This window comes from Leishmania martiniquensis, chromosome 19 (assembly GCF_017916325.1).
Source record: "Leishmania martiniquensis isolate LSCM1 chromosome 19, whole genome shotgun sequence".
Lineage (NCBI taxonomy): Eukaryota > Euglenozoa > Kinetoplastea > Trypanosomatida > Trypanosomatidae > Leishmania > Leishmania martiniquensis.
In genome coordinates, this window is record NC_090154.1 from 315,203 (window position 1) to 338,521 (window position 23,319).

General features: G+C 60.9%; 7 protein-coding genes across 7 annotated transcripts; all 7 read left to right on the top strand.

The window, feature by feature from the left end:
• Positions 1–651: 651 nt before the first annotated feature.
• LSCM1_06265 (uncharacterized protein) lies at positions 652–2,223 on the top strand (the record flags this gene model as incomplete). The annotated part of the gene is made up of 1 exon (XM_067323696.1): positions 652–2,223. One exon carries the CDS (start codon positions 652–654, stop codon positions 2,221–2,223), a length of 1,572 nt encoding a protein of 523 aa, XP_067179325.1.
• Positions 2,224–3,983: 1,760 nt separating this feature from the next.
• LSCM1_06266 (uncharacterized protein) lies at positions 3,984–5,507 on the top strand (the record flags this gene model as incomplete). The annotated part of the gene is made up of 1 exon (XM_067323697.1): positions 3,984–5,507. The coding sequence occupies one exon, from the start codon at positions 3,984–3,986 to the stop codon at positions 5,505–5,507; it is 1,524 nt and encodes a 507-aa protein (XP_067179326.1).
• A 1,031-nt stretch (positions 5,508–6,538) lies between these two features.
• Positions 6,539–7,246, top strand: LSCM1_06267 (uncharacterized protein; the record flags this gene model as incomplete). Its single annotated transcript, XM_067323698.1, has 1 exon — positions 6,539–7,246. One exon carries the CDS (start codon positions 6,539–6,541, stop codon positions 7,244–7,246), a length of 708 nt encoding a protein of 235 aa, XP_067179327.1.
• A 711-nt stretch (positions 7,247–7,957) lies between these two features.
• Positions 7,958–8,716, top strand: LSCM1_06268 (uncharacterized protein; the record flags this gene model as incomplete). The annotated part of the gene is made up of 1 exon (XM_067323699.1): positions 7,958–8,716. One exon carries the CDS (start codon positions 7,958–7,960, stop codon positions 8,714–8,716), a length of 759 nt encoding a protein of 252 aa, XP_067179328.1.
• A 770-nt stretch (positions 8,717–9,486) lies between these two features.
• LSCM1_06269 (uncharacterized protein) lies at positions 9,487–11,703 on the top strand (the record flags this gene model as incomplete). The annotated part of the gene is made up of 1 exon (XM_067323700.1): positions 9,487–11,703. The coding sequence occupies one exon, from the start codon at positions 9,487–9,489 to the stop codon at positions 11,701–11,703; it is 2,217 nt and encodes a 738-aa protein (XP_067179329.1).
• Positions 11,704–12,835: 1,132 nt separating this feature from the next.
• LSCM1_06270 (uncharacterized protein) lies at positions 12,836–14,674 on the top strand (the record flags this gene model as incomplete). Its single annotated transcript, XM_067323701.1, has 1 exon — positions 12,836–14,674. One exon carries the CDS (start codon positions 12,836–12,838, stop codon positions 14,672–14,674), a length of 1,839 nt encoding a protein of 612 aa, XP_067179330.1.
• Positions 14,675–16,190: 1,516 nt separating this feature from the next.
• Positions 16,191–18,842, top strand: LSCM1_06271 (uncharacterized protein; the record flags this gene model as incomplete). The annotated part of the gene is made up of 1 exon (XM_067323702.1): positions 16,191–18,842. One exon carries the CDS (start codon positions 16,191–16,193, stop codon positions 18,840–18,842), a length of 2,652 nt encoding a protein of 883 aa, XP_067179331.1.
• Between the last annotated feature and the right edge of the window lie 4,477 nt (positions 18,843–23,319).

The following is a 23,319-nucleotide window of genomic DNA, read 5'->3' on the forward strand; positions in this document are numbered from 1 at the left end:
CGTGCTTTTCTCTGCAGATGGAGGAAAGGCGCCTGTGTGGGTGGAAGGAGTGGGGGGGGAGCCGGGCGTGAGACGTCCGCACCAGCCAATGCGCGTCGCCGCCCTTTCCCCCGCCCACACACACACACACGTCCCTTCCACCTCCCCTCTTGTCGTCTTTCCGCGAGGCAACAAAACCAAACAGAGACCAGTGCGTCACGAAAGAAACTGAAATGACGCATACCGTCAAAGTGAGATGGAGAGCGGCACGCCGCGAAGCGGTCCTCTGTGATCAGCGCTTCCCCCACACACACACACACGCACACACACATACCCTCTCTTCCTCACCTGGAGTGGTTTCATGTGTCGTGCTCACCCTTATCAGTACCCTCTCTCCTCTCTTAGACATGCGTCAGGGGCCCCCCTTCACGTGGGGCGCAGGTGCGACTACTTGAGGAATCATGTCGCCCCCTCCCCTTCTCCTCCCTCACGGCTTCCTCCTACCCTTTGCTTCTGCTGCTGCTCCCATCCTTAACGGGTATGTCGGCATTGTTGCGTACATCGCATGTGCATCGTGCCAGGCCCACCGCCGACGATACACGCACACACTCCCTTCTTCCCTCCCGGCCTACATCGCCCTCTCCATCATCCAGGAAGCACCGCAGCCGCGCGATGGATCGTGTCCAATCGATGCTGTCAGCGCTGATGCCGACCCTGGAAAAGCACCAGATGGGCAGCTGGAAGCCGGCAGAGGTGGAGCGGCTCTGCAGGATGCTGAGAAACTACGGCAACGAGGAGCAACGAGAGGGGTGCGATGCATGCGGTAACAGCGGCACCACCACTGCCCCCGCCTCTTTCCCCTCCCCCTCCTGCGGCCCGTCATCGTCACCCAGTAGGGGTGACAACGTACCAGGTGAGAGCGACGCGGATGAAGAAGCCTTCGTCGGTGCGGTCGAGGAGGTGGACCGCTGTCTCGACCGGGTGCGCGACTTCCTTAAGCAGCGTATGCCGTTCGGCGTCTTGACAGAGCCGACGGCTCCCGCGAGCGCAACACAGCTGCAAGCGCCTCAGCTGGGTACTGTTGACGCCGCTTCCAAGAAGAGGGCTCGCTCCCCGTGCGCGGAGGCACTATTCTCCGCAGCGGCGAGTAGTGATGCGCATAACGGGGCTGCGGTGGTCGCAGCGCCTGTGTACGCCGTGGATGCGTTCCTCTATTCGGAAGACGATATCGAGGAGCTCGTGAAAGAAAAGAAGGTGTCGCGTGAGTATTGCCGCCACTGCGGCGGCACAGATCTTGGCCTGACGGAGTTCATTACACACTCCCTCTCACAAGACCAGCTTCTCTACCTTAGCTGCTTTCTCTTCCCACACCTCCTGGATGAGGTCGTTGCCTCTGACGAGACATCGCGGCCGCTGTCCATTGTGGATGTCGGCTCTCGGCTTGGTGTTGTTCTGTGGGCCTGCGCGTTTTCACTCCAGTGGGGCCTACTGGCACCACGCCGGGCCGCGACTGCGGGTGCGGATGCTGGCGACACAGCGGCGGATGTACAGCTAGTCGGTGTGGAGGTGGATGCGGCATTCGTGAAGATCTCCCAGGACGTCGTACGTCGCTTCTTCGCGCCCCGGCGGTGGAACGCCCCCACGCTAAACTCGGTGCTGCCGCCCGCTGCGGCCGACGGCGCTAGCGCGAAGCTGGCGGATGTATCGTCAAGCATTCGGCTCCTACAAAACAACTGCTTCGACGGCGCGGCCGCAGCTGCCCTCTCTGACAGCTCTCTTGTCGTGATGCACAACGTGTTCGAGTACTTCTGTGCCACAGTGGTGGAACACGCCCACTGCTGGCTGAAGCTGCGCCGCCTCGTGCACCGCTCTGGGCAGCTCCTTGTGTGCAGCCCAGCTCTCGAGGAAACACTCGGCGCCTTCACAGAGGAGGTGTGGTCGCAGGCACTTGAGCTGGAGAAAGGAACAAATGCAGGAGACACGTCAACGCCGCTGGCGTGGCTGACGTCATATGTGGAGCCGCTCGATACGGCCGACGTGGCGTCAGCCTTTCTGAGGCTGCGCGGACGCTGTCGAGGCGGCCTCGACATCGACAGCAACGAAGACCCGCACGACGAGGATTGCCATGCTCACGAACTCGGTGGCGGCCATCACCATTATCGCAGCAGCGAAGAAGAAGAGGGAGAGGAGAGGAGTGAGTTGGCGGAGCAAATCCAAGGGATCTATGTGTACCGTGTGAAGTAGCGTTCGCCTGGCAGAGAGAGAGAAGGGGAGGGGGGCTGCGCCTGCGAGTGTGAGACGAAAAAGAGCGCGCCGGCTGACATCGTGTGCAAAGGTACTTCAGCAGGCGTGGGCACGCAGCGAAACCTGACGATCCGCTTTTCTCTCCCTCCGTCCCTCCCCCTCCCTCCATGGCGCATGCGTCACTGCGTGGGATAAGAGAGACGAAGAAACAGGGAGGAAGGAGGGGGGGGGGCGAAAAGCTGTTCTTCACCGGTGGTGGAGCATTGGTGGCCGGTGGTGAGCGTTCAGTGGAGGAGAGCATCACATACCACCTACTACAGGCGCAGAGGAGACGCCGTCGATTCCGCCTGCCCCCGACGCGCCCCTGTGTGGACCCCTCCGTCCTCGTCACTGTTTGATTCCCTCTTCTTTAAGGTACAGGACGCACACACGCGCAGATGCGTGCCGCACGCGACCGCACAGGAGCGGAGTGAACTCCACTGCGAACAGTAATCGGTAAAACTCAGCGCTAAAAAGTGCACCGCGGCGACAGCTGAACGACCAAAACGGCCGAATCCCGCGCGCGCCCATGTTGGTCAACGGAGTACAGCGAGAGCAACGAGAGAAGGGTCTCGCACGATGCCCGGGAGTTGGCAGGCAACTGCAAAGCAACAGCACACTCCATAGGAAGGCAACACCACACAATCACACCCCTTTTCTCGCTTTCCCCGGCAGCATTAGCTCTTGTGCCCGCACCCAGAGTATCGCGTTCGCACAGCGATCCCAGAACGACAAGCGGCCGCCTGTGGCATACGGCTCTCTGTGTACCGCGTCCGTAGAGCTGCCGAGACGCTCGAAGACCTGGACCCCCATACGCACACACACACACAGCGTCCACGACGTTTTTTTTCTCTTCACTTTGTTGCTGAGTCTTCTTCGCCCACAAATTCACCGCCCTTCTACCCCCTTACCCCACCCCCTACTCCCTCCCTCCCCCACTCACACAGACGCTTACACACTCGTGCAGGGGATCTCAGTGGAAGGGTGCAGCACTAGAAGCGACCCAAGTCGGGCAAACGTGGTGTCTCTTCTCCTTTCTTGAGCCTGCGCAGCGTACCGCGGATCTTCGCGAGAGCCCTCCACAACGGATTCGAGCGGCGGTTCGCTTTTCACGAAGCTCCTTTCTTCTTTTCGTCGCTCGCTTGCTTGATCGATTGTCCCGGTAGGCACCTTGCTCTGCCCGTAGCTCCACCACACTCACGTGCGCCGTCGCTGCTCCTCGTCCCCGAGGCACCCAGCACGCACGATCTACTATAAGATCTGTAGGGCGAAAAAAAGAGCGAAGAGCGGGGCGGAGAAGAAGAGCCGGTGCCTGCCCAGACGTGAGAGAAGGCCTCCCTCGGCAGTCTGCACGTGGCTTCTCATTATTAGTATATTTTGGCGGATTCTGTTTCCTTTGGCGTCTTCGCACGCTCTCCTATTACAATCCTACTTTGCTGAGGCTGGCATTACACGTCTGCACGTTTGAGGAGAAGTTTCTCTGCCCGACGTCTTGCCGGTATCGATCGCTCTTCGACGAGGAAGTGGGCTCTTTTCCTCTCCGGTCGGGGACGAGAGGAGAGAGGGGGGGTGAGGGAAGGGGGCGGAGTGTCTCGACAACTGCGATTGCCATCGTCCATCACCCACGCCGACGGGTCGCACGGAGAGGGGAAAACAAAACAAAACAAAACACAAGGAGACGGGTGAAAGAGAGAGAAAGGGAGAGGAGGAGGCAAAGGCAAATGGTCAACCTTTACGTGGGCGTACTGTTTATCGCCACCACGGCGGTGGGCAGGATCGCGCTGTGCGCCATCGCCGGCATCGTTGTTTCGCGGAATTTCTCCCACCTGGAGGAAACCCTGACGGGGCTCAGCTACGTTGCCATGAGGGTCTTCCTGCCGTGTCTTCTGTTTTCGAACCTGTGCCTGAGTGTGACGTGGGAGGGGCTGCGCAAGTTTTACTGGGCACCATTGTTCGCACTTCTCTCGATGGGGCTCGGCTTCCTGTCATCCATGCTGGTGCGCATCTTCCTCACAAGGGAGTACCATGCTGTGGCAGTTCTTGCCAGCACCTTCCAGAACGGCCTCGCATTCCCGGTAAGCGTGCTGCTTAACCTGAAAGGTATCGACTGGCTCACACGTGCTGCCGTCGCAGACGCGCAGTCGTACGTCTTCCTGTACAATGTGATCTGTTCAGTAGGCCTTTGGGCTCTCGGTGACCCCATGATCGAACTCGCGAAGAAGAGGGAACTTGGGCTGGAGGAAGCCCGTCGCGAGGAGGAAGAGTTGGCCGGTCGGCCTCAGCACCAGACGAGTATAGGCTTCAGCGGCGAGGCTGCCAACGACGAGGGCGGCAGGGTCTCCTACCCGTTTGAGGCTCCACGTCACAACCCTGGCCTCGAGGACAGCGAAGAGCAGGTGCCGTTGCCGCGGCCGCGCGCTGCCACAGCAAGGGAGCAGCTCGGCTGGTACCGGCCGGCGCACGCGAAGGATAAGCCCATTACGCCACCGCCCGGGTCGCCTGCGATTGTGGTGGGTGGTGAAACGAGCACCGATGGTGCGGCGGAGGTCAAGCCGACGGCGGTCCGCCTCAAGCGCCTGGGCCTGATCGCCCTCAAGTCATTCCAGTCGCCAACGGTGCTGCTCAGTGTCATCGCCATCTTTATTTCCCTCACACCACCGCTGCGGTGGCTGGCTGAGAGCCCCCTCGGTGAGCCCTTCGTCGGCGGCTTGGCCCTCGTTGGCAAGGGCGCCGTTCCGCTGCAACTGCTCGTGGTGGGCTTCTCCATCTGGGCCAACCGCTCCGGTAACGGCACAGCCTCCCTGACGAAGAACTTGCCGGCGGCGGCGTCCCCCGCTGCATCCGGCACGCCACTTGCGAACGAGGATGGCACCATCATCGACGTCTCCGCGTCGCCGCTTGGAAAGGGCAACAAAAACTTTGTGATCTGGGTCACCTCAAAGATGGGGCCTGAGTTCGTCTTGATTTGGTACACGGTGGTGATGCGACTCGTCATTATCCCATCCGTCTGCTTTCTCTTCCTTCATATTCTGGTGAAGACAGGCGTCATGACGAACGAGAAGCCCTTTTTACTCGCGACGCTGGTCGCCATCATCTCACCGTCGGCCATGGACTCGACGCTGATCTGCTCCGCGCACAACTACCATGCTCGCGACTACGCGCGTGTGATTTTTTTCATGTACCTCAGCACCATCCTCACCACGAGCGTGTGGCTATTCCTGTTCACCTTGTACCTAAAGGATTAGGGACGCGGAATGCCAAGACTTGGCGAAGCAGAGGAGAGACGGAGCGTGAGCGTCAGGGTGGAACGGATGCGTGATGCCGGCTCCTGGGCCCAATATCCATGTGTGTGTGTGTGCGCGTGTGTGGATAGCGAGACACCTTCGTCGGGCTGCACAGCGTGAGCGTTGCGCCGAAGAAAGAGGAAGGGAGGAAACGCCACACAAAGCATGCGATGATCAGCGAGGTAGCGTGGGCGCACATCTCCTCCGCTTGCGCATTTGTCAATGGGCAGTGACGTGCATCGGGAGAGGAAGAAAGGGGTAGAGGAAGGCGGGGCGTGAACATCATGACGCCAGCGCCTGGTTGTTTCCGTGTCGTGTACTTTGGGCCTTCGGCTACCCCCTTCCCCCGACCACCACTCTCCCTTTGAGTTGCTTATGGTCATGCGATATGTCGCAACACAACGCTAGCGAGTAAATGATTATGATTGGCTGTGCTCGCGGGCGTGTACCTGTGTGTGTGTGTGTGGACATGTGGAGTCACTGCTTTCCCCGCCCGCACTGGAGGCAGCGCCCTCCGCCCTCCCCTCTTTTCTCCTCCATGGCATCATCCTTCACCCCTGCCCGGCATCGCCCACCCATCCACCACCCCCTCCCTTCTCCTTCAGTGACGACGGTGATTTCTTCGTCGCCGTCCCCACCCCCTCTTCTCCCCGACCTGTTTTGCCGTCCGAGGTGGCGCTCAGACGCGCCACCAGGCCCGTCTGGGTGGGCTACCGAGTCTCTCGACCTCTATGCGAAGCTCCTGTGGCCAACGGCCCCTCTCTGCATGCGCCTCAACCAAAATACCACAAAGGCCGATATAGAGGAAAACGAAGACGCACGGCTGAGGTGACGTGCCGCTGCTGTCGTTTGCGAAGCACCGCCACCACCGCTACTCGGGTGGGTGGGCGTAGACGTGCGTAATCGATTTTGTTCACGGCGGGCGCTCATTTTTTTTGTGCGCTTCAAACGCGCAGTCGGGGAAGCACATTAGGCGCACGGTGGTGGTCCGCATGGCAGCAGTCGCTGACGCGGGCAGCATTGTGGAGAAAGAGCTCCGGCAGGCCAAAGAGACACTGAAGACGCTTAGCACGTTTGGTGAGCAAGCTGAGCGTGGTACCGCGATCGACTATGACTTGGCCCAGAGACTTATCCACGAGGTCGCCGATCGCGTACGGCCTTTGGCGCAGGGAAAGATGCATGGCTTCGCCGGCTCTACCGTCGTCTCCTCCAGCGACGCCAGCCTACACGCTCGCGCAGGTGCTGGCAGCTCGCAAAACGTTACACCGCTGCAGCGGCGACGCGCTGAGCAGGTGCTCTCGGAGGTGAGATTGATCGAGACAACACTGCACCGCTACGCCAAAAAGGCACAGATGCAGACCACCTACGCGTCGAGCCTCAAGTCGCTTGTCGGCAGCGGCGCAGCGGCGCAGCGGCAGAACTACGAAGCGATGGACCACCTGGAGCGCGAGAAGAAAAGCCTGCAGTACGCCCGTCAGCGCATGCAGGCAATGGAGTTGGAGAGCCGCGAAGTGCTTGCTGCCCTGCAAGATCAAGGTCGCCGGCTCGGTGGCGTGGGTAGCAAGCTCGGCGATTTGCTCGAAACACTGGGCGTGTCAAACACAACTATTCTGCAAATTGTGCGGCGGAACGAGGCGGACGCGTGGCTCGTGTATGGCGGGTTAGCATTGCTCTTATTTTTCTTGTGGTATATTTGGTAGTGGGTCGCTCTCCTCTTGTCGCTCAGCGGTGCAGGCGAAGGACTCGCATGGGCATCGACGCGCGGATGAATAGGGAAAGGGGAGAAGGCGACGCTACACACACGCACACACACAAACACACACACTCGGAGACATCAATGCACGCGGCTCATCCGGCTCGGGTGGTTGTGTGCCCTTTTCTTTGCTGCCGTTCGCGTTCGTTCACGGTGTGAGCCTCCGCTTGTTGCTGTGTTTGCCCCGAGCCCATTCTCCTCCTCTCACCACCGCAACTTGCTGTTTCGCTACCGCTCTTATGGCGGGAGTAATCCTGAGTGGGCACACGCACATGATTCTTCTCAGCTGTGACGGAGCGCGCGCGCGCGAGAGAGGGCGCGTGCGCGCTCACTCTCTTGCCGCTGCCTCGCTCCGGACCCCATTCCTGGAAGCGGGTCGTCGCCGTGCCCTCATAGCCCCTTTGCGGTTCCTGCCACGCGTCTCTGTCCTCCGGCCAAAGCGAGAGGCACTTCATTCTCCAGCGAGGCGCAGAGTGATCGGGGGGCGAGAAAAGAGAAAGAGGACATGCAATGCACATCGCACGCTCCGAAGCGGCGCGCACGGGTGGCGGCGGTCCTCGACCGCTTAAGCACCCCTCGTGAACTTGCCTGCCTCTCCTGTTTTTCACCCCTTCGTTCCTCTCATACGAGCCCACACACACACGCAGTAGGAGGGAGGATGGAGCTCGGTCAGACGCAGCGACCGCGTGCGCCGGTAGAGCCGTTTCACGATTACGAGCCGCGCCGCAAGTGCACCGTGTGCTGCGGTTTTCGCTGCGCCGCCTTTGCCGGCTCTGCCACCTTCTGCGTCTCCCTCGTCTGCAACACCTTTGTGCTTGGCGGCCGCGTCACAGACGGGCGCGGCTGGTGTGGCTTTTTGAATCGCAACGCGCTCATTGCCCTTCCCGTTGCGGCCATCACCTTCACGCATCAGTTACTACTCTCCGAGTCGCTGTGGAGCAAAAATAAGAAGACAGTGATGCAGGTGAACATGCAATCGACGCTTTCAAACATGACGCTCTGGATGCTGGGCACGGCAGTGTGCACGGCAGTGTCGCGCCGCTACCTGCCAGCGCGTAGCAGAGCCTATCGCCTGGCCCTGTGGGAGTACAAGCGGACGCGCCGCGGCTGCGCGAATCGGTGGCTGCCAACGGTCTTCGGCCGTGTGACGGAGGATCTCGACTGGTATAATGTCCTGTGGACACTCACAATCTACCATCTGCTGTGGGGCATGGTCTCCGCCATGCTAGAAAAGGAGTTTGGGGCGCATTACGCCATGTTCTACCGAGACGGGCAATACAGCCGCTGGTGCTCGCCGCGGTGGAGGGAGTGGCGTGAGTTGGAGGTGCTCCGTCACGTGAACACGGAGCAGGCCGTCGCGCCGAACCGGTGGGGCACGTTCATCACGAATGACAAGTGGCGCACACGCCACTTTTGAGTCGTTCCGTTCCTTCTCTGTGCACACCTGACGCGATGGGCCGGTTCTGTTGATCAGCAGCAAGTAGGGGAGGAAGATGAGAGGGGCTTATAGGCTTGCAATACATGCAGCGCGTCGAGAGGGGGAAGTCAACAAGTCGTGGATGCTCCGTCCCCCGCTTTCAACCCTGTCCCGCGCCCACGGTCGTGCAGGCGCGATCGCCAGCCACAAGCCTTTCTTCCGCGAATCCTCACCTCCCCCGTCCGAGAGGAGGAGTAGGAGGAGGAGCGCACCCGCATGCACATGCCTAAACAAAGGGCATTGTTCGTGTTTGCCAAGTCAGCGAAAGAGCTGCGGCCGGCGCGTGGTGTCTGCCCAGCACCGCTCCTTGGCTCGAACTGGCGGCCGTCACAACGAAGTCGAGTGCTCGCAGCGGTTGCTTTATACATCATATATACGTATGCGTTGCCCTCCTCTGCACCATCCCTACAACCCCTCCCCCGCCACCCTCACTACTTCCCCCTCCCCCTCCCCTCCTCAGATAGCTTCGCCTCCTCCCTCCCTCCCCTCCCCCCTTCTGGTGCTCTTTCCTTTGCCTTCCCCTCCCTCGCCCTCTCTCTTTGTCGCAGACGCGCGCTTTTCACGTTTGCGGGCACACAGCAGCTAAGCGTTTTGCGAGGCTTAGTCCGTTTTACACTGCAGCATCTATTGCCGTCCTGCCCTTTGGTCGCTCCCCTTAGCCATTTCCCCTTACCTCGGCTCGCCCCTCCCCCAGTGGCTCGCCGGCGTCCATGTCCGAGGTATCGAGGCTCGAGAAGACGCTGCGGAGGCTAACGACGTCTGACGGTGTCCAGGCTTCCAAAATCGCCTCCACAGCGGAACGCATCTTGTCCGTGCAGCCCAACCATGTGTACGCGCTGCAGTGCAAGTCTGTCGCCCTGATCCACACCGGGCGATTTGACGCTGCGCTGAGCGTGCTGGAAAGTCTTCAGTGCGAGAAGACATCTTTTACAAACAGCACCAGCTTTCACCTTCACAAGGCGTACTGTCATTACCGTCTCATGCAGTACACCAAGGCTAGGGAGGTGCTGCGAGAGCAGCAGCGGCAACTAAAGGGGCCCATGCCCACGCCGGCCCGCCACCTGCTCGCCCAGATCCACTACCACCTCGAGGAGTACGCCGAGGCGGCTGCCGTGTACGCGACCCTCTTGGTCGAGGGCGCCTACCAAGACGAGGTGGAGAAGCAGGAGCTGCTCACCAACTACACGGCTTCGCTTTCCGCCTGCGCGCCGGAGGAGGTCACGGCGGTCGTGCGTGATGAAGCGGACGAGAAGACACCTGACCTCCTCTTTAATCTTGCCACCGCGCAAGTGGAGGCAGAAAACTACGAAGGCGCGCAGGCGACTCTGATCCAGGCAGAGCAGCTGTGCGCCGCCGCCTTCCCAAAGAGCAAGCTCCGCTCTCTGCAAGAAGCGCTTGCTGCCGGCAGCGAGGTGCTGCAAGCACAGCTAGGCGTTCCACTCGTGGCATCGGCGAGCATCGGCGGCGGCCGCTCCATTGAAACCTCGCCGGAGCGCTCCTTCTTCGACGAGGTAAGCAGCAACTGGGTGCAACAGGCATACGTCGCCTTCATGCTTCACCGCGAAGCAGAAGCACGCCGTATTGTGGACCTGATCCTCAGGCACAAGCCGAGCTCCGCCATCACGAGCGCCGTCGCCGCCATTCTGCACACAGCCCTGCAGCGCAACGCTGACTTCTTTGACTCGCACCGCATGCTCAAGGCGGCCCAGCACGTCAAGGTTGTATCGCGCCTCACCTCGAGGCAGCTCCTCGCCGTGCAGTACAACACGGCCCTGTTGCAGCTGCGTGCAGGCGCCCTCGATCGCTGCGCCCGCACAGTGGAGCAGATGGAGAAGACACATCCAGACAGTGAACTGACCCACTCGCTGCGACTCGCGCTGGCCGTGCGTGAGCTGAAAAAGAAAAAGGCACTCCCAGCGAGCCCACCGTCATCGCTCTCGAGACCGGCCAGGTCCGCGGCGGACTGCGGGTGTGATGTGCAGGAATGCGTCCGCAACTATGAAGCGCGGGCTACCCGGCTTAAGGGCGCTGACAGCTCGGAGGCGGAAAGCCGTAAGCGCCATCGCTTCATGCAGCTCGTCAATGCCCAGCTGTTCCTCGAAGACGGCGACCTCACGCACGCCTTGGAGGCGCTGCAGGCGCTGGAGGACTCCGCGCTGGCGCAGCGTCCCACGACTGTCATGACGATGGCCTCCTGGGGTGTTCAGATTGGCGACGTAGACGGTGCCGTAGCACTGCTGCGCCAGCGGCTCACCGCCACGTCGGGCGGTTACTCTGCCGCTGTAAAGAAGAGGATACTGTTCTGGGCTCTCCACGATCTTGCCATGACTCGCGGACTTTACGCCGCTGTAGGGCAGCTGCTCCAAGCGGCGCAAGCCGCTGACCTCAGCCTGCAAAAGGATCGCGAGGTGACGGCGCTGCTGGTTATGTGTCTTGCCGAGACGGACGTGACGTCGGCGAAGCGCGTCATTGACGTCCTGGACGCGGACGCCGCCGCGGCTCTGAGTGTTCTCAGAAGCAACAGCGGCGTCGCGCCCTCAGAGAAGGAGATCGAAGCGCTGGTGCGCGAGAATCCTGGCCCCGCCGTCATGAACGAACTCGGGTACCGCCGCGTGACGGCGGCAGACCAGGAAGGCGCTGCCAGCGGTGGTGGCCTGCCGCAGCGCGGCGGCGGCCGCCGCCGCCCCATGCGCCGACCTGCGAAGAACATGGAGGGCAAGCCTGATCCGGAGCGCTGGATTCCCATGGCGATGCGCTCCTACATCAAAGATCTCCCGGGGCGGCGCAAGAAGGAGTTGAAGCGACTGCGCGCCATCGACCAGGAGCAGAAGCGCCGCGCCGCAGCAGCGGCAGCTCAAAAGGTGAAGATGGCCGAGCAGCACCAACGGCCAGTGGAAGAGGTGTCCTCCGACGGTGTCACTGTGTGAGATGGGAAGGGAACTGCGCGCGTGGTTTAGGGCCTGCTTTGTACATGTTGGCATTAGTTGGTCCCCCAGGTACAGCGCCTCTCTTGTCAGCACTGGATGCTGTCGTGGTGTAGTGCCTTGACGGCCCGCCGTCTGGTCGTGCGACTCCCACAGCAGGGGTCAGGCGCAGTGTACCACGAGTGCCGGCGCATCGCTGTGCTATGCTTTCCTCTATACCACAGTGGAAATCGCCCGTATCCTGTAGCGCGGGTCGCACAAGCCGCCCTGTTGAACTCGGACGTGCGGGGACTCATCGCGTGCAGTGGTGTCCCCTCACTTTCGCTTTTTCCCGCCCGACGCCACCCCACTCCTCCGCTTCCTCCTCTTCGAGGACGCCACCGCTCTTCCGTGCTCGGGTAGACCTGGAAGAAGAGACGAGTTGGGGGGAGGGGGAGGAGGATGAGAGGGGGGACAGATCGTTCTCCAGTGGTGCGGTGGTCAATGAATACTCTGATTTGGCGCACGCACACAAACACAGACCTCCGCTTTGCTTCTAAGCGCGGGCGCGCATGTGCGGCGAGATGCGCGCAATGGTGGAGCGTAGCGCTCTAGAGTGTGTGTCTGTCCTCTCACTCGCCGCCTCACGTTTGATGTGCATACGCCAAGGAGGGGCGCGCTCCATTCATGGGGTGTTTCGTGATGGTGTAGCGGAGAGGGGCTGTCCTACCTCGCGTGGCACGCTCGACAAGGAATCGTCCACCCACTCTCTTCTCGGCTCGCGCTCTCCGCGCTGAAGAGTGATATGCATAACCCGAACTCTGACATACACACACACACTGGTGATGGCCCTCCTCCTGATTCACCTACGCCAGTAATCAAAAGTTAACCGAGATCCCCAACACGACCGCCTCCTTAACTTCACCACCACCTTCTCCAAGAACTCAGCTCCACCCCCCCTCCCCCTGCGCCCCGCCTTCCAACCCCCATCCGCGGTCTGTGTGTGCAGTTTTCGCCTCTCTCCCCACTCTCGTGCAGCGCTCCTAGAAAACGGTCACACAGATACACACACAGACACATACACACACTTGCCTGTCAAAGGAGGGAGGCCTCTCATCAAGGAAGTTGGGTGGACGTAAGCGTCAGCGAAGGCACCATGGGGAAGCCGAGGTACCTCAAAAAGAAGCAGGCCGCCGCCGCTGCCGACGCGGACGATGGTGCAGAAAAGGATGTGAGAGAAAACTTGGAGGCCGCCAACGGCTCGCCGACAACCGAGAAGGCCGCGGCCAAGAAGCTGGACGCGGCCACCGAGGAGCCGCACAGCTCCGGCGCCATGGTGTCCTTTGCGAACCCCGCCTACCGCCAAGGTGTCAACGATATCCTCGTAGAAAAGATCGACATCAGCTACCAGGGCAACAGCATCCTGGAGAACGCAACCCTGAACCTGGTGAGCGGGCACCGCTACGGCCTAGTGGGCCCGAACGGGTGCGGCAAGTCGACGCTGCTGCGCGTGCTGGGCTTCCACGAGATTCCTTTTCCCTCGCATGTCGACCGCTATTACGTCTCTCAAGAGGTGGAGGCGTCTGACATGTCCGCGCTGGACGCCGTCCTCTCTGTCGACAAGGAGCGCGAGAAGCTGGAGGCGGAGATGGAGGACCTGGCACTCGGCGACCAGGAGGATCCGCACGTACTAAGCCGTCTGGATGACATCTACAAACGGCTCGACGAGCTCGACGCCGATACGGCGGCCGCACGTGCTGGCAAGATTCTCTTCGGTCTTGGGTTTACAAAAGAGATGCAGCAGCGCCCAACAAAGGCGTTCTCCGGCGGCTGGCGCATGCGCATTTCGCTGGCGCAGGCACTGTTCGTCAACCCGACCGTACTGCTGCTGGATGAGCCGACAAACCATCTAGACATCGAGGCTGTTGTCTGGCTCGAGAACTACCTCAGCAAGTTCAAGAAGACGCTGTTCATGGTGTCGCACTCGCAGGACTTCATGAACAACGTGTGCACAGACATCTGCCACATGCACCTCAAGAAGCTAAACTGCTACGATGGCAACTACGACCAGTACTGCATCACCCGCGAGGAGAAAGAGAGTAACCAAATGAAGAAGTATCAGTGGGAGCAGAACCAAATCAAGAGCATGAAAGAGTACATCGCTCGCTTCGGTCATGGTAGTGCGAAGCTTGCCCGTCAGGCGCAGTCCAAGGAGAAGACGCTGGCGAAGATGACCCGTGGCGGCCTCACGGACGCGGTAGTCAAGGACAGCCGCATCAACTTTGAGTTTCCGTGCGCCGGCTCGCTGCCGCCGCCCATGCTGCAGTTCCGCGAGGTTTCGTTCAACTACCCGGGTCGTCCACCCCTCTTCGAGAACCTCGATCTCGGTGTCAATATGGACTCCCGCATATGCCTTGTCGGTCCCAACGGTGCTGGAAAGACGACTCTGACAAAGCTGATGTGCCGCGAGTTGGAGCCGACCACGGGGTATGTTGCAAAGAATGCCCACTGCGTCATGGCCCGCTTTCACCAGCACTTTGTGGACCAGATTAACATGGATCTGACGCCGCTGGAGTGGATGTCGCAGGAATACCCGGAGGTGACGCAGCCGCCCATTCTGCGCAGTGCCCTGGGCCGCTTCGGCGTCTCTGGCAAGGCACAGATGACGCCGATGAAGACGCTCTCGGACGGGCAGAAGTCGCGAGTGGTGTTCGCTTGGATGGCGTTCAGGCGACCGCACTTCATCATTCTGGACGAGCCAACGAACCACTTGGACATCGAGTCCATTGATGCCCTCGCCGATGCTATCAACAGCTTCGAGGGTGCCGTGGTGGTCGTCTCGCACGACCTGCGGCTCCTGGCGCAGATAGCGGATGAGATCTGGATTGTCGAGAAGGGCCAAGCGAAACGCTTCAATGGTGACATTGCCGACTACAAGGAGCACGTGCAGAATGAGGTGAACCGCATGATGCTAAGCTACGCCGCCTCCCTGTAAGGAAGGGATAAGGGGAGGGATGGCGAAGGTATGTACATTCACACAGAAATAGTGAGAGGGGGGATGCGGCTCCATTTCTGATGTGTTGTGGCCGTCTTTTTTCTTCTTTTGTGTTGAAGCTCGAGGGAGGGGGAGGGAGGGGGGCAAAAAGGGGGCTGCGTGTGTAGAGTGTGGCACGCTTCACGGAATCCGTCGCTTCCTCCGCTCCCTCGTCGCGCACGAAAGCCTTCTCTTCTCGCGAGGCGGCACCTCGAATAACCGTAATCGTCTTGCTTTTGCCGATGTGGCCATTTTCACGAGCCTGTACGCCCACAGGCCCGCTATCGCTCCGCATACTTTTCACCCTCCTCCTCCTCCCCATTCCCATCAGCGAGGCGGCGGTCATCAGGGAAAGGAGAGCGCACGCGTCCTGAGGTGTGTATGTATATGCAATGGGGTAGAGGCGGCGGGGGAGGGGGGAGGAATGGCTCCTCTGCTGCACTTTGTGCGCCTCGTGCTTGTCGTCCCTGCTGCGGCGAGCCTGTCTTCTCCCTCGGGTGGTAGGCGCGGGAGAGGGATAGGGAGAGAAGGCGAGAAAGAGCTCAGTTGCTGTGTGAGCTCGACGTCTGTCTGTGCGCGAGTGTGTGCGCGAGTGTGTGCGCGCGTGTTTCGGCGCACGCGGCGCGGCCCCAAGTGATGACACCATATTCGTAACCTGAAACGAATACGCCAACATGTGTGGCAGCGCTTCCTCGAAGCTGAGACGCAGTTGCTGCCGATGGGTGGGAGAGGGGGAAACGGCGCAGCGGTTTGCTCACTCAGAAGAGCAGCAAATCTCCTCTTTGTTGTACTGGCGATGGCCGGCCCTCTACATCCACTGCGAAGACGGAAAAACCCTATCCCATCGATGATTTGGTGCGCATGAGCGCCGATGTCGTACCGCACAAAGACAAAAAGAAAAATGCCTGTTGTAGTATCCTCTCGCTCGAACCTTTCTTTCCCCTGCTCGTTTTGTGCCGCTTCACTTTCCCTCACGTAGCCACACACACACACACACATACTAACTGGTGCGTGAGTGTGTGCACAGCACACCCCGTCTTACATGGACGGCCCACCCACACACTTTCGGCCGCCCTCCGCTTCCATCTCCTCCCTCGTTTGATTGCTTCATCTCCTATGCGGCTCCCCGTTAGCTGCAGCGCGCGATTGAATACAAACAGGCACATACGTGACGCATACGCACCCCACAGGCGTGCGAGGCGCTTGGATTGCCTGAAGGTTGCTTTCCTATAGCCCTGCGGCTGGGCTCTGCGCATACATGCAGAGACGAATTCAGCCCGGAAAACACCCGCCGAGCATATTCGCCGCCACTGTCACACACAAACGCAAGCGCACACGGAGACCAGGAAAAAAAAGACTCCAAAACGACAAGGGCATACGCGCGCACGTGACGCTGCCGTCCCCATCACCACCATCACCACCACCACACACACACAGCACCACCCCTTTTGCCACCGTCCTGCCCCTTGCTGAAGCTATGCCGGTGCACTACAGCGAAGCCGTCGAGCGGGCCATGGCGGAGGTGTGTCCGCCGCGCGACGCATTGGACGCTGCCGATTTCGACCCTGTGACGTACCTGAACAGTCGCTTTCCAGACGAGGCGAGCCTCGGTGCTCTGCCAGCCTTTCTTGATGAGGCAAACGAGCGCCTCCGCAAGACGGAGAATCAGCTTCTGAAGGCCGTCGAGCAGCAGGCGAGCAACGCGACGAGTGCGGAGAGTGATCTCAAGGGCGCGAAGGAGGCGGTCGCGCAGCTGTATGTGCGCGTGTCGGACATCAAGGCGCAGGCGTCGGATAGTGAGGAAATCGTGAAGGGTCTCTGCCAGAACATCCGCGAGCTGGACGTGGCCAAAACCAATCTCACCGCCAGCATCAACACGCTGCGCTCCGTGCAACTGTGGATGCTGCAGCTGCAGGTGCTCTCTTCCTCCTTTGAAAAACGGCGCTTCTTACAAACGCGCGATGCTCTGCAAGAGGCCCTTAAGTTCTCCGCCATGTTCGAGGCGATGAAGGGCATCGCGAAGGTGAAAGAATTGAGGGACAAGCAGGCCCAGCTGTGCCGGCAGGTAGAGTACTACATCCGCAATACCGTCTTTGGTGAACTGAACTTGGAGACGATGGACGAAAACCTGATGGCGGAGGCGTGTGCCGTGGTGGACCTTATGGGAGAGGAGAGCAAGAAGAAGCTGCGGGACCGCTTCATCGACAAGGTGCTTGAGTCCTATTCGCTGCGCTTCAAACGCGGTACAGACGAGGCCAAGCTGGAGCGAACGGAGCGGCGCTACGTTTTCCTGCGCGGGTTGCTGGAGCGCTACGACACCGTCCTCAAGACGGTCTTTCCACGGCACTGGTGTGTACCGCAAGAGCTATGCGTTACCTTCTGCCTGCACACAAAGCAAGAGCTGGACGATGCGCTGAGGGAGGCTGCCGGCACCATTGACGTGGTGGTTCTCACGTACGTTATTCAAAAGACAATCGACGTGGAGCGCGACCTCACGCAGGCGATGATGTGGAGGGAGGAGTTTGCCGGCAAGCAAGAGCTGCCGGTGTATAAATACAGTGGCATGATCCTCTCCGCCTTTAAGGAGCACATGGGGCTTCTCGTGCAGAACGAAGACCGACTCATGTGCGAGGCCCTTGCGCAGCCGCTCATTGGCAGCGGCGACTCGCTTTGTCCCGGCTGGAACAGTGTTGAAGAGGAAACGCGCAGCGGCACCTACCTGCCCATCGTGGAGGACATCTTCGTGTTCATCAAGGAAAGCCTCAAACGGGCGCTGCGCATTGCCCAGCAGGACGTTCTCCTCGAGATGGCCGGGGTGTGGCGCCGCCATCTCATCGAGCTTGCGCAAGCCGTGGGCGCGCTCTTGCCCAGCCCAGCCCTCAGCGCCCTTGAGCGACGTCGCGCTTGCATCATCTTGAACACGGCTGACCTGTGTCAATCCACGAGTCAAGACCTCGGTGACGAGGTGTGCGCGCGCAGCGAGGCGCCCCCGCGGGAAGTGGGGTTCGACGAGGTGAAAGACGCCTTTTCTTCCGTCTACACACGATCGATTCAGTCCATTCTCCACGGGCTCGAGCTGCAGTTGGCGCCACTACTGGTGGACTACGGAAACGGCGGCTTCCTCGCCAATAAGAGCGTAGCCGCTGACGAGGCGGCCAGCGGCGGCGCTTCTGATGAATCAAAGCTTGTACGCGGCATGATCACGGCCGTGCATGAAGCATTCCTCGTCTGCTCGGCTGTGCTGCCGCCAACGGCGCTGCGCTTTCTTCTGGACAAGATGGCAGCGTCGTGCATCCCTGAGTACGGCAACACGCTCTACCGCCTCCGTAGGCTACCGGATGATGGCATCAGCTGCATGCGTGTCGACGCAGCGGTGCTGGAGAAGACCTTCTTGCAGCTGCCCAACTACAATGACCCCGCCCGCTTCGTCGCGTCGGCGCTGACGGGGTACACGCGACTGGTGCGCAAAGAGTTTGACCAGCTAAATCGCGCGCTCAAGGTGCTCCAGGTCGACGCGCGCACTGACGCTTTCATCGACGTCTATTACGAAGTTGTTCTGCCGGAGAACCGGTCGATTCATAATTTTGTCCGTCTGGTGGAGCTCAAAGGGATGCGGCGCGAGGATGTGCGTGCGTGGGTGGCCACCCTCTCTAAGCGTGGCGTCGTGGAGGCAACGAAGCGGGACTTTGAGCGCGAGGCGTCACTTGCGCTCTCCACCGGCGTCTCCTCTGGCGCCAGCGCCACGGGGGCGGCAGGCGGGACTGCCTCCATCGCCAGCGGTGTTGGTCTAAACTTTGCCGCGCTCTTCACGCGGGACCCAGCTGCTTCGCTGACGACATCACGATTACCCAACACGGGCGCGGCAGCGTCGCCGAGCGCCGGCAACCACTTTTCCCTCTCCAGTATCGTCTCCACCATTGGTGGTGGGGCCTTGAACGGCACGGCAACGAGCGGCGATGGCGCGGGCGCGACGCCCTCGCGGCAGTCGACGGCAGCCGCAGCCGCCGGAGAAGGCTCAGCAGAGGAGGAAACGCTCGGAACCATCTTTGCCGCGATGGCGCGTAACACGGCCACCTCCATGAACTTCCTGAACAAGCTGAAGCGTGGGGAGGGGAAGCATGGACGTTGAGAGAACGCGTAGCGGTGCACCACGCTTCGTTGGCTGGTCACGGCCGAGAGGAGGCCCCTTACAGGCGCACCGTTTTCCCACATGAATGAGTTTCGGCGTCTACTCTCCTACTACGGCTCGCGTTTGTGGTACAGGTGCGCTTTTCTTTCGTGTGCGTGTGCGTGTGTTTCCCGAGCGTTGCGTTGTTTTATGCTGCTCCCTCCTCTGGCACTGTTGCACAGTTGCGCTTCTAATACTGTGCATCTGCAGGCAGACATGAACATATATATATGTGTGTGTGTTTAGGCGCGTTCGTGCTTGCGCGTCTATTCCTTTCGCAGCCATTGTGCCACGCAACAGCATCCTCCGACGAGCGCGGTGAACGAAGCGAAAAAAAAAGGGAACTAGCAAAGACCCCCACCTCGCGCCTGTCAACTAACCGCAGGCACAGTGGCACGCGCGCTCACCACTCCCCTCCTCCGAGCATCATCGACCCCCGTCGTGAATCTGCTTGGCGCGGGCTCGCCACGGATCAGCATACTGAGGTTGCCAGCAAACGGCTTCAATCTCCATGGGGGCACGATGGCTAGCTTCATTGCACTCTACCTTCTCGTAAAACGAACCCCTTCAGAGAGGCCTGGAAAGCCTCGGCATACTCGTTAACGCTGGACAGCGACACGGTCATGCGCCATCGTGGCATCGCCCCGCGCCCCACCCCACCACCCACGCTCTGGCCACACCATGCCTCTCGGGTTTAGCATGATCCCGACAACTTCTCTTCTCCCCTCCACCTCCCTTTGTTACTTCCACGAGCATATCCTCTGCACCATGTGCATAACCTTCACCACCAACTGCACACCGAAACTATACACATTCGATGACCCCCCCGCGCTTACACAATGACATCTACTCTTCCCTCACATTCCCACCACTATACCGCGCCGTTCTTCATCCACATAGCCCCGGCGTCCCTTCATTAAGTACCCTCCTTAGCAACCCCCAGGCAGCATCGTCTTTGACATACACTCCACAACGCTCCAACTGATTACACTCGCCGTCCTTCATCCCCTCCCCGTCCGCCGCGGGTCTTCCTCCAGACGACCCATGTCCGCCTACCGCAGCAGCAACGCCGTCGAGGCCCGCCGCGCCGAGTGCGCGCGCCTGCAGGCCAAGTACCCCGGCCACGTGGCCATCGTCGTCGAGGCCGCCAAGTCGAGCAAGGCGCACTTCCTCGCCCTCCCGCGTGACGCCACCGTTGCCGAGCTCGAGGCAGCCGTGCGTCAGGCGCTGGACATCAGCGCCAAGAAGGTGGCGCTCGCCGTCGAGGGCTGCACGCCGGCTGCCACCGCGGCCGTCGGTGACCTCGCCGACGCCTGCAAGCAGGCCGACGGCTTCCTCTACGTGAGCGCCCGCAGCGAGCAGGCCATGGGCGCCGCCGCGACGCTGTGCTTCTCGAGCTACTAGAGCCGTGCGTCAGCCCTCATCCGTCGCAGCGTGCCAGCCAGCGGGCGCCCGCTGGGCGGCGGCGGTGCGTTCGATTCCCCATCCCGCGTCTACGCCATGTGAGCAGCTTTTTCTTTCGGCGGGCGCTCTTTCATTGATCTTTTTCTCTCTCTTGCACTTGGAAACCTGCGCGGTCTCCTGCACGGCGCATTTCGCGCAGGTGGCGGGTGCTCTGCTGGCTGCCCCTTGCACCGCCGCCCTGGTGGTGCTGCATCCCAGTGCGCACGTGCACCGTGGTGCTTGCACGACACCCGCCGTCTCTTCATCCCCAATGTGTACAGTCGTGTCTGCCATGACGTATTGAACAAGTAAGCAAAAGAAGCGCAGCGAAGCTGCTGCCTATAGCGAGCAGCTCGGACGACTGCGCAGTGTCTGCGGCTGGGCACTCCTCCCCTCCCCCCTCCACCCTCCCCTGAACGGCCGCGCCCCGCCGGTGTCTGGCTGTGTGCTCTCAGTCACTTCTTGCTAACTCTCGAGCCCCCTTCTCCTCTTCTGTAGGGCATCCTTCCATTCTCTGAAGATCGCTTACACCACGGCATCCCTTCCGCCATCCGCTGCTCCCATGTCCGTGTACCAGTCGCTGATCCCCGTGGACACGCGCCGGGCGGAGTGCGAGCGCGTGTGCCGCGAGAACCCTGAGCAGCTGCCAGTGGTAGTCGAGTCGGCCAGCTCGAGCCACGTGCGCTTCCTTGCTGTGCCGCGCGGCGCGACAGTGACCGACCTGGAGGTCGCAGTGCGCAAGGCGCTGGGCACCACGAGCAGTAAGATGATGCTGGCGATCGAGGGCTGCAGACCTGCGGCGACGACGATGGTGGGCGACATCTTCGACGCCTGCAAGCAGGCCGACGGCTTCCTCTACGTCTCGTGCGCGCGTGAGTCGGTCATGGGCGGAAAACATATTTGCTGTGTTGGCGACACGAGCAAGTATTTCGAGAATATCGAAAACAACCCGGACCTGCTTGGCACCATGTAAGGCCCGCCGGAATCTGTCGAGGGCGCTGCTGTGACAACTGGCATCTGCCATGCCTTCCTGGCCGCCTGCCTCCGCTGCTAGCTGCTCCCGTGACATGCATGATGCCTGCGCATGCGGTGAATAGCACCGATGATGCGCGCGCACCAACTTTCTCTTCCCCTTCGCTCACTCACTTTCTCTCTCTGCTCGAGGAGAATTGAAGCGTCGATAAAGAAAATGCGACTAGCGCGGCGACTGTGGAAGCGTCAACGTGAGCTGGTGCGAGGCCTTGAACACAGTCTGGCGGGGCGGGGGAGGGAGTCCAGTGCGAGGGTACGCGGTCGTTGGATCTGCGTGCGAGCAGCAACGCAGTCGATTGCAGCACGACCTGCGTTCTCGGGCTGGGTGACATCTGTGTTGCGAGCCATCACCAACGTGCTCCGTGTCGCTCAACAGCCACGGGCGGCGTGCATGCCCTCATAGCCCTTTCAGCTTCTCGTATGAGGTCCTTCGTATTTTTTTTGCCATGCGAAAGTATGCCGAGGGCGTGTGGGGTTCTTTGTGCCCCCCTCCCCTCCCTGTAGTCCGCATTGCCCCGTTTTTTCCCCTTCTCATGCTCACTTCGCCGTTCTCTCTCTCTCTGCTGCCACCGGCGTATGGTCGCTGCATCCCCGCGTTTGTGTGTGTGTGCGTGTGTGTTTCGCTCGCCTGGCAAGCACATGCCCGAACGCGGTGTGGGCACTCACCCACCCTGCGCCCAAGACTCGCGTAGCGCATTGGCCTGCAAGTGCGGGTGTGCGGGTACTCGCCGTCTCTCTCCCTCTTCTCCTCTTTTCGACACACGCACAGCAACGCGTTCTCTTCGCATAGGGCCTCCGCATACGTGTGAGCGGTGTCCGGCGCGCTGTCGATGCGAGTGCATGCGTGGCTGTGCGCACTCATTGAATCTCTTATTTCCTGCGAGAGCGCGACCCAAGCGCAGATGTGCAAAGTCTTTTTTCGCTCGTGAGATCTTAGCCTCCGCCCGCCTGGAAGCCGGGGTGCCTGCTGGGAGGCGGGGCAGAGTTGAGGGGGGCTCACGCTCCATCCCGTCCTCATCTGCTTCGCGTCTGCTGGTAGCGTGAGAGTAGACAAGCTTCCCTCTCCCCTTCCTCTCCGCCCCCCCGCCCTCCCCTTGTACCCTGCCCCACTTCCAGACACATCCTTCGGCCCACTTCATGTGTCTAGCTGCATTGATTTCACTTGCCTTTTCGTTCCCCTGCCTCGTCCACGTGGCTCGGCTCAAGCCTTCCCCTATACACTTCACCTTTCTCGCACGCTCTCTCTGCGAGCGCATAATGGCGATGTCTCGTGCCCCCACCTCAGTGCCTCTCAGCGAACGTCTGCCACTGCCGTGAACGGCCCGCCTCGCTGCTACTGCCGGTGGGTTGCGTGTGACTGCCTCCAGCTTTCCACACACGCGCACGCATGTTCAGCTCCACCCCCCTCCTGTCTCCACAACCCTTCCTCTTTCCTCTGTCCCTTCATTAAGTACCCTCCTTAGCAACCCCCAGGCAGCATCGTCTTTGACATACACTCCACAACGCTCCAACTGATTACACTCGCCGTCCTTCATCCCCTCCCCGTCCGCCGCGGGTCTTCCTCCAGACGACCCATGTCCGCCTACCGCAGCAGCAACGCCGTCGAGGCCCGCCGCGCCGAGTGCGCGCGCCTGCAGGCCAAGTACCCCGGCCACGTGGCCATCGTCGTCGAGGCCGCCAAGTCGAGCAAGGCGCACTTCCTCGCCCTCCCGCGTGACGCCACCGTTGCCGAGCTCGAGGCAGCCGTGCGTCAGGCGCTGGACATCAGCGCCAAGAAGGTGGCGCTCGCCGTCGAGGGCTGCACGCCGGCTGCCACCGCGGCCGTCGGTGACCTCGCCGACGCCTGCAAGCAGGCCGACGGCTTCCTCTACGTGAGCGCCCGCAGCGAGCAGGCCATGGGCGCCATTGCAGCCGGCATGACTGGCCCCTGCTTTGCCAGCGACTCCGGCGGTATCTAACCAGC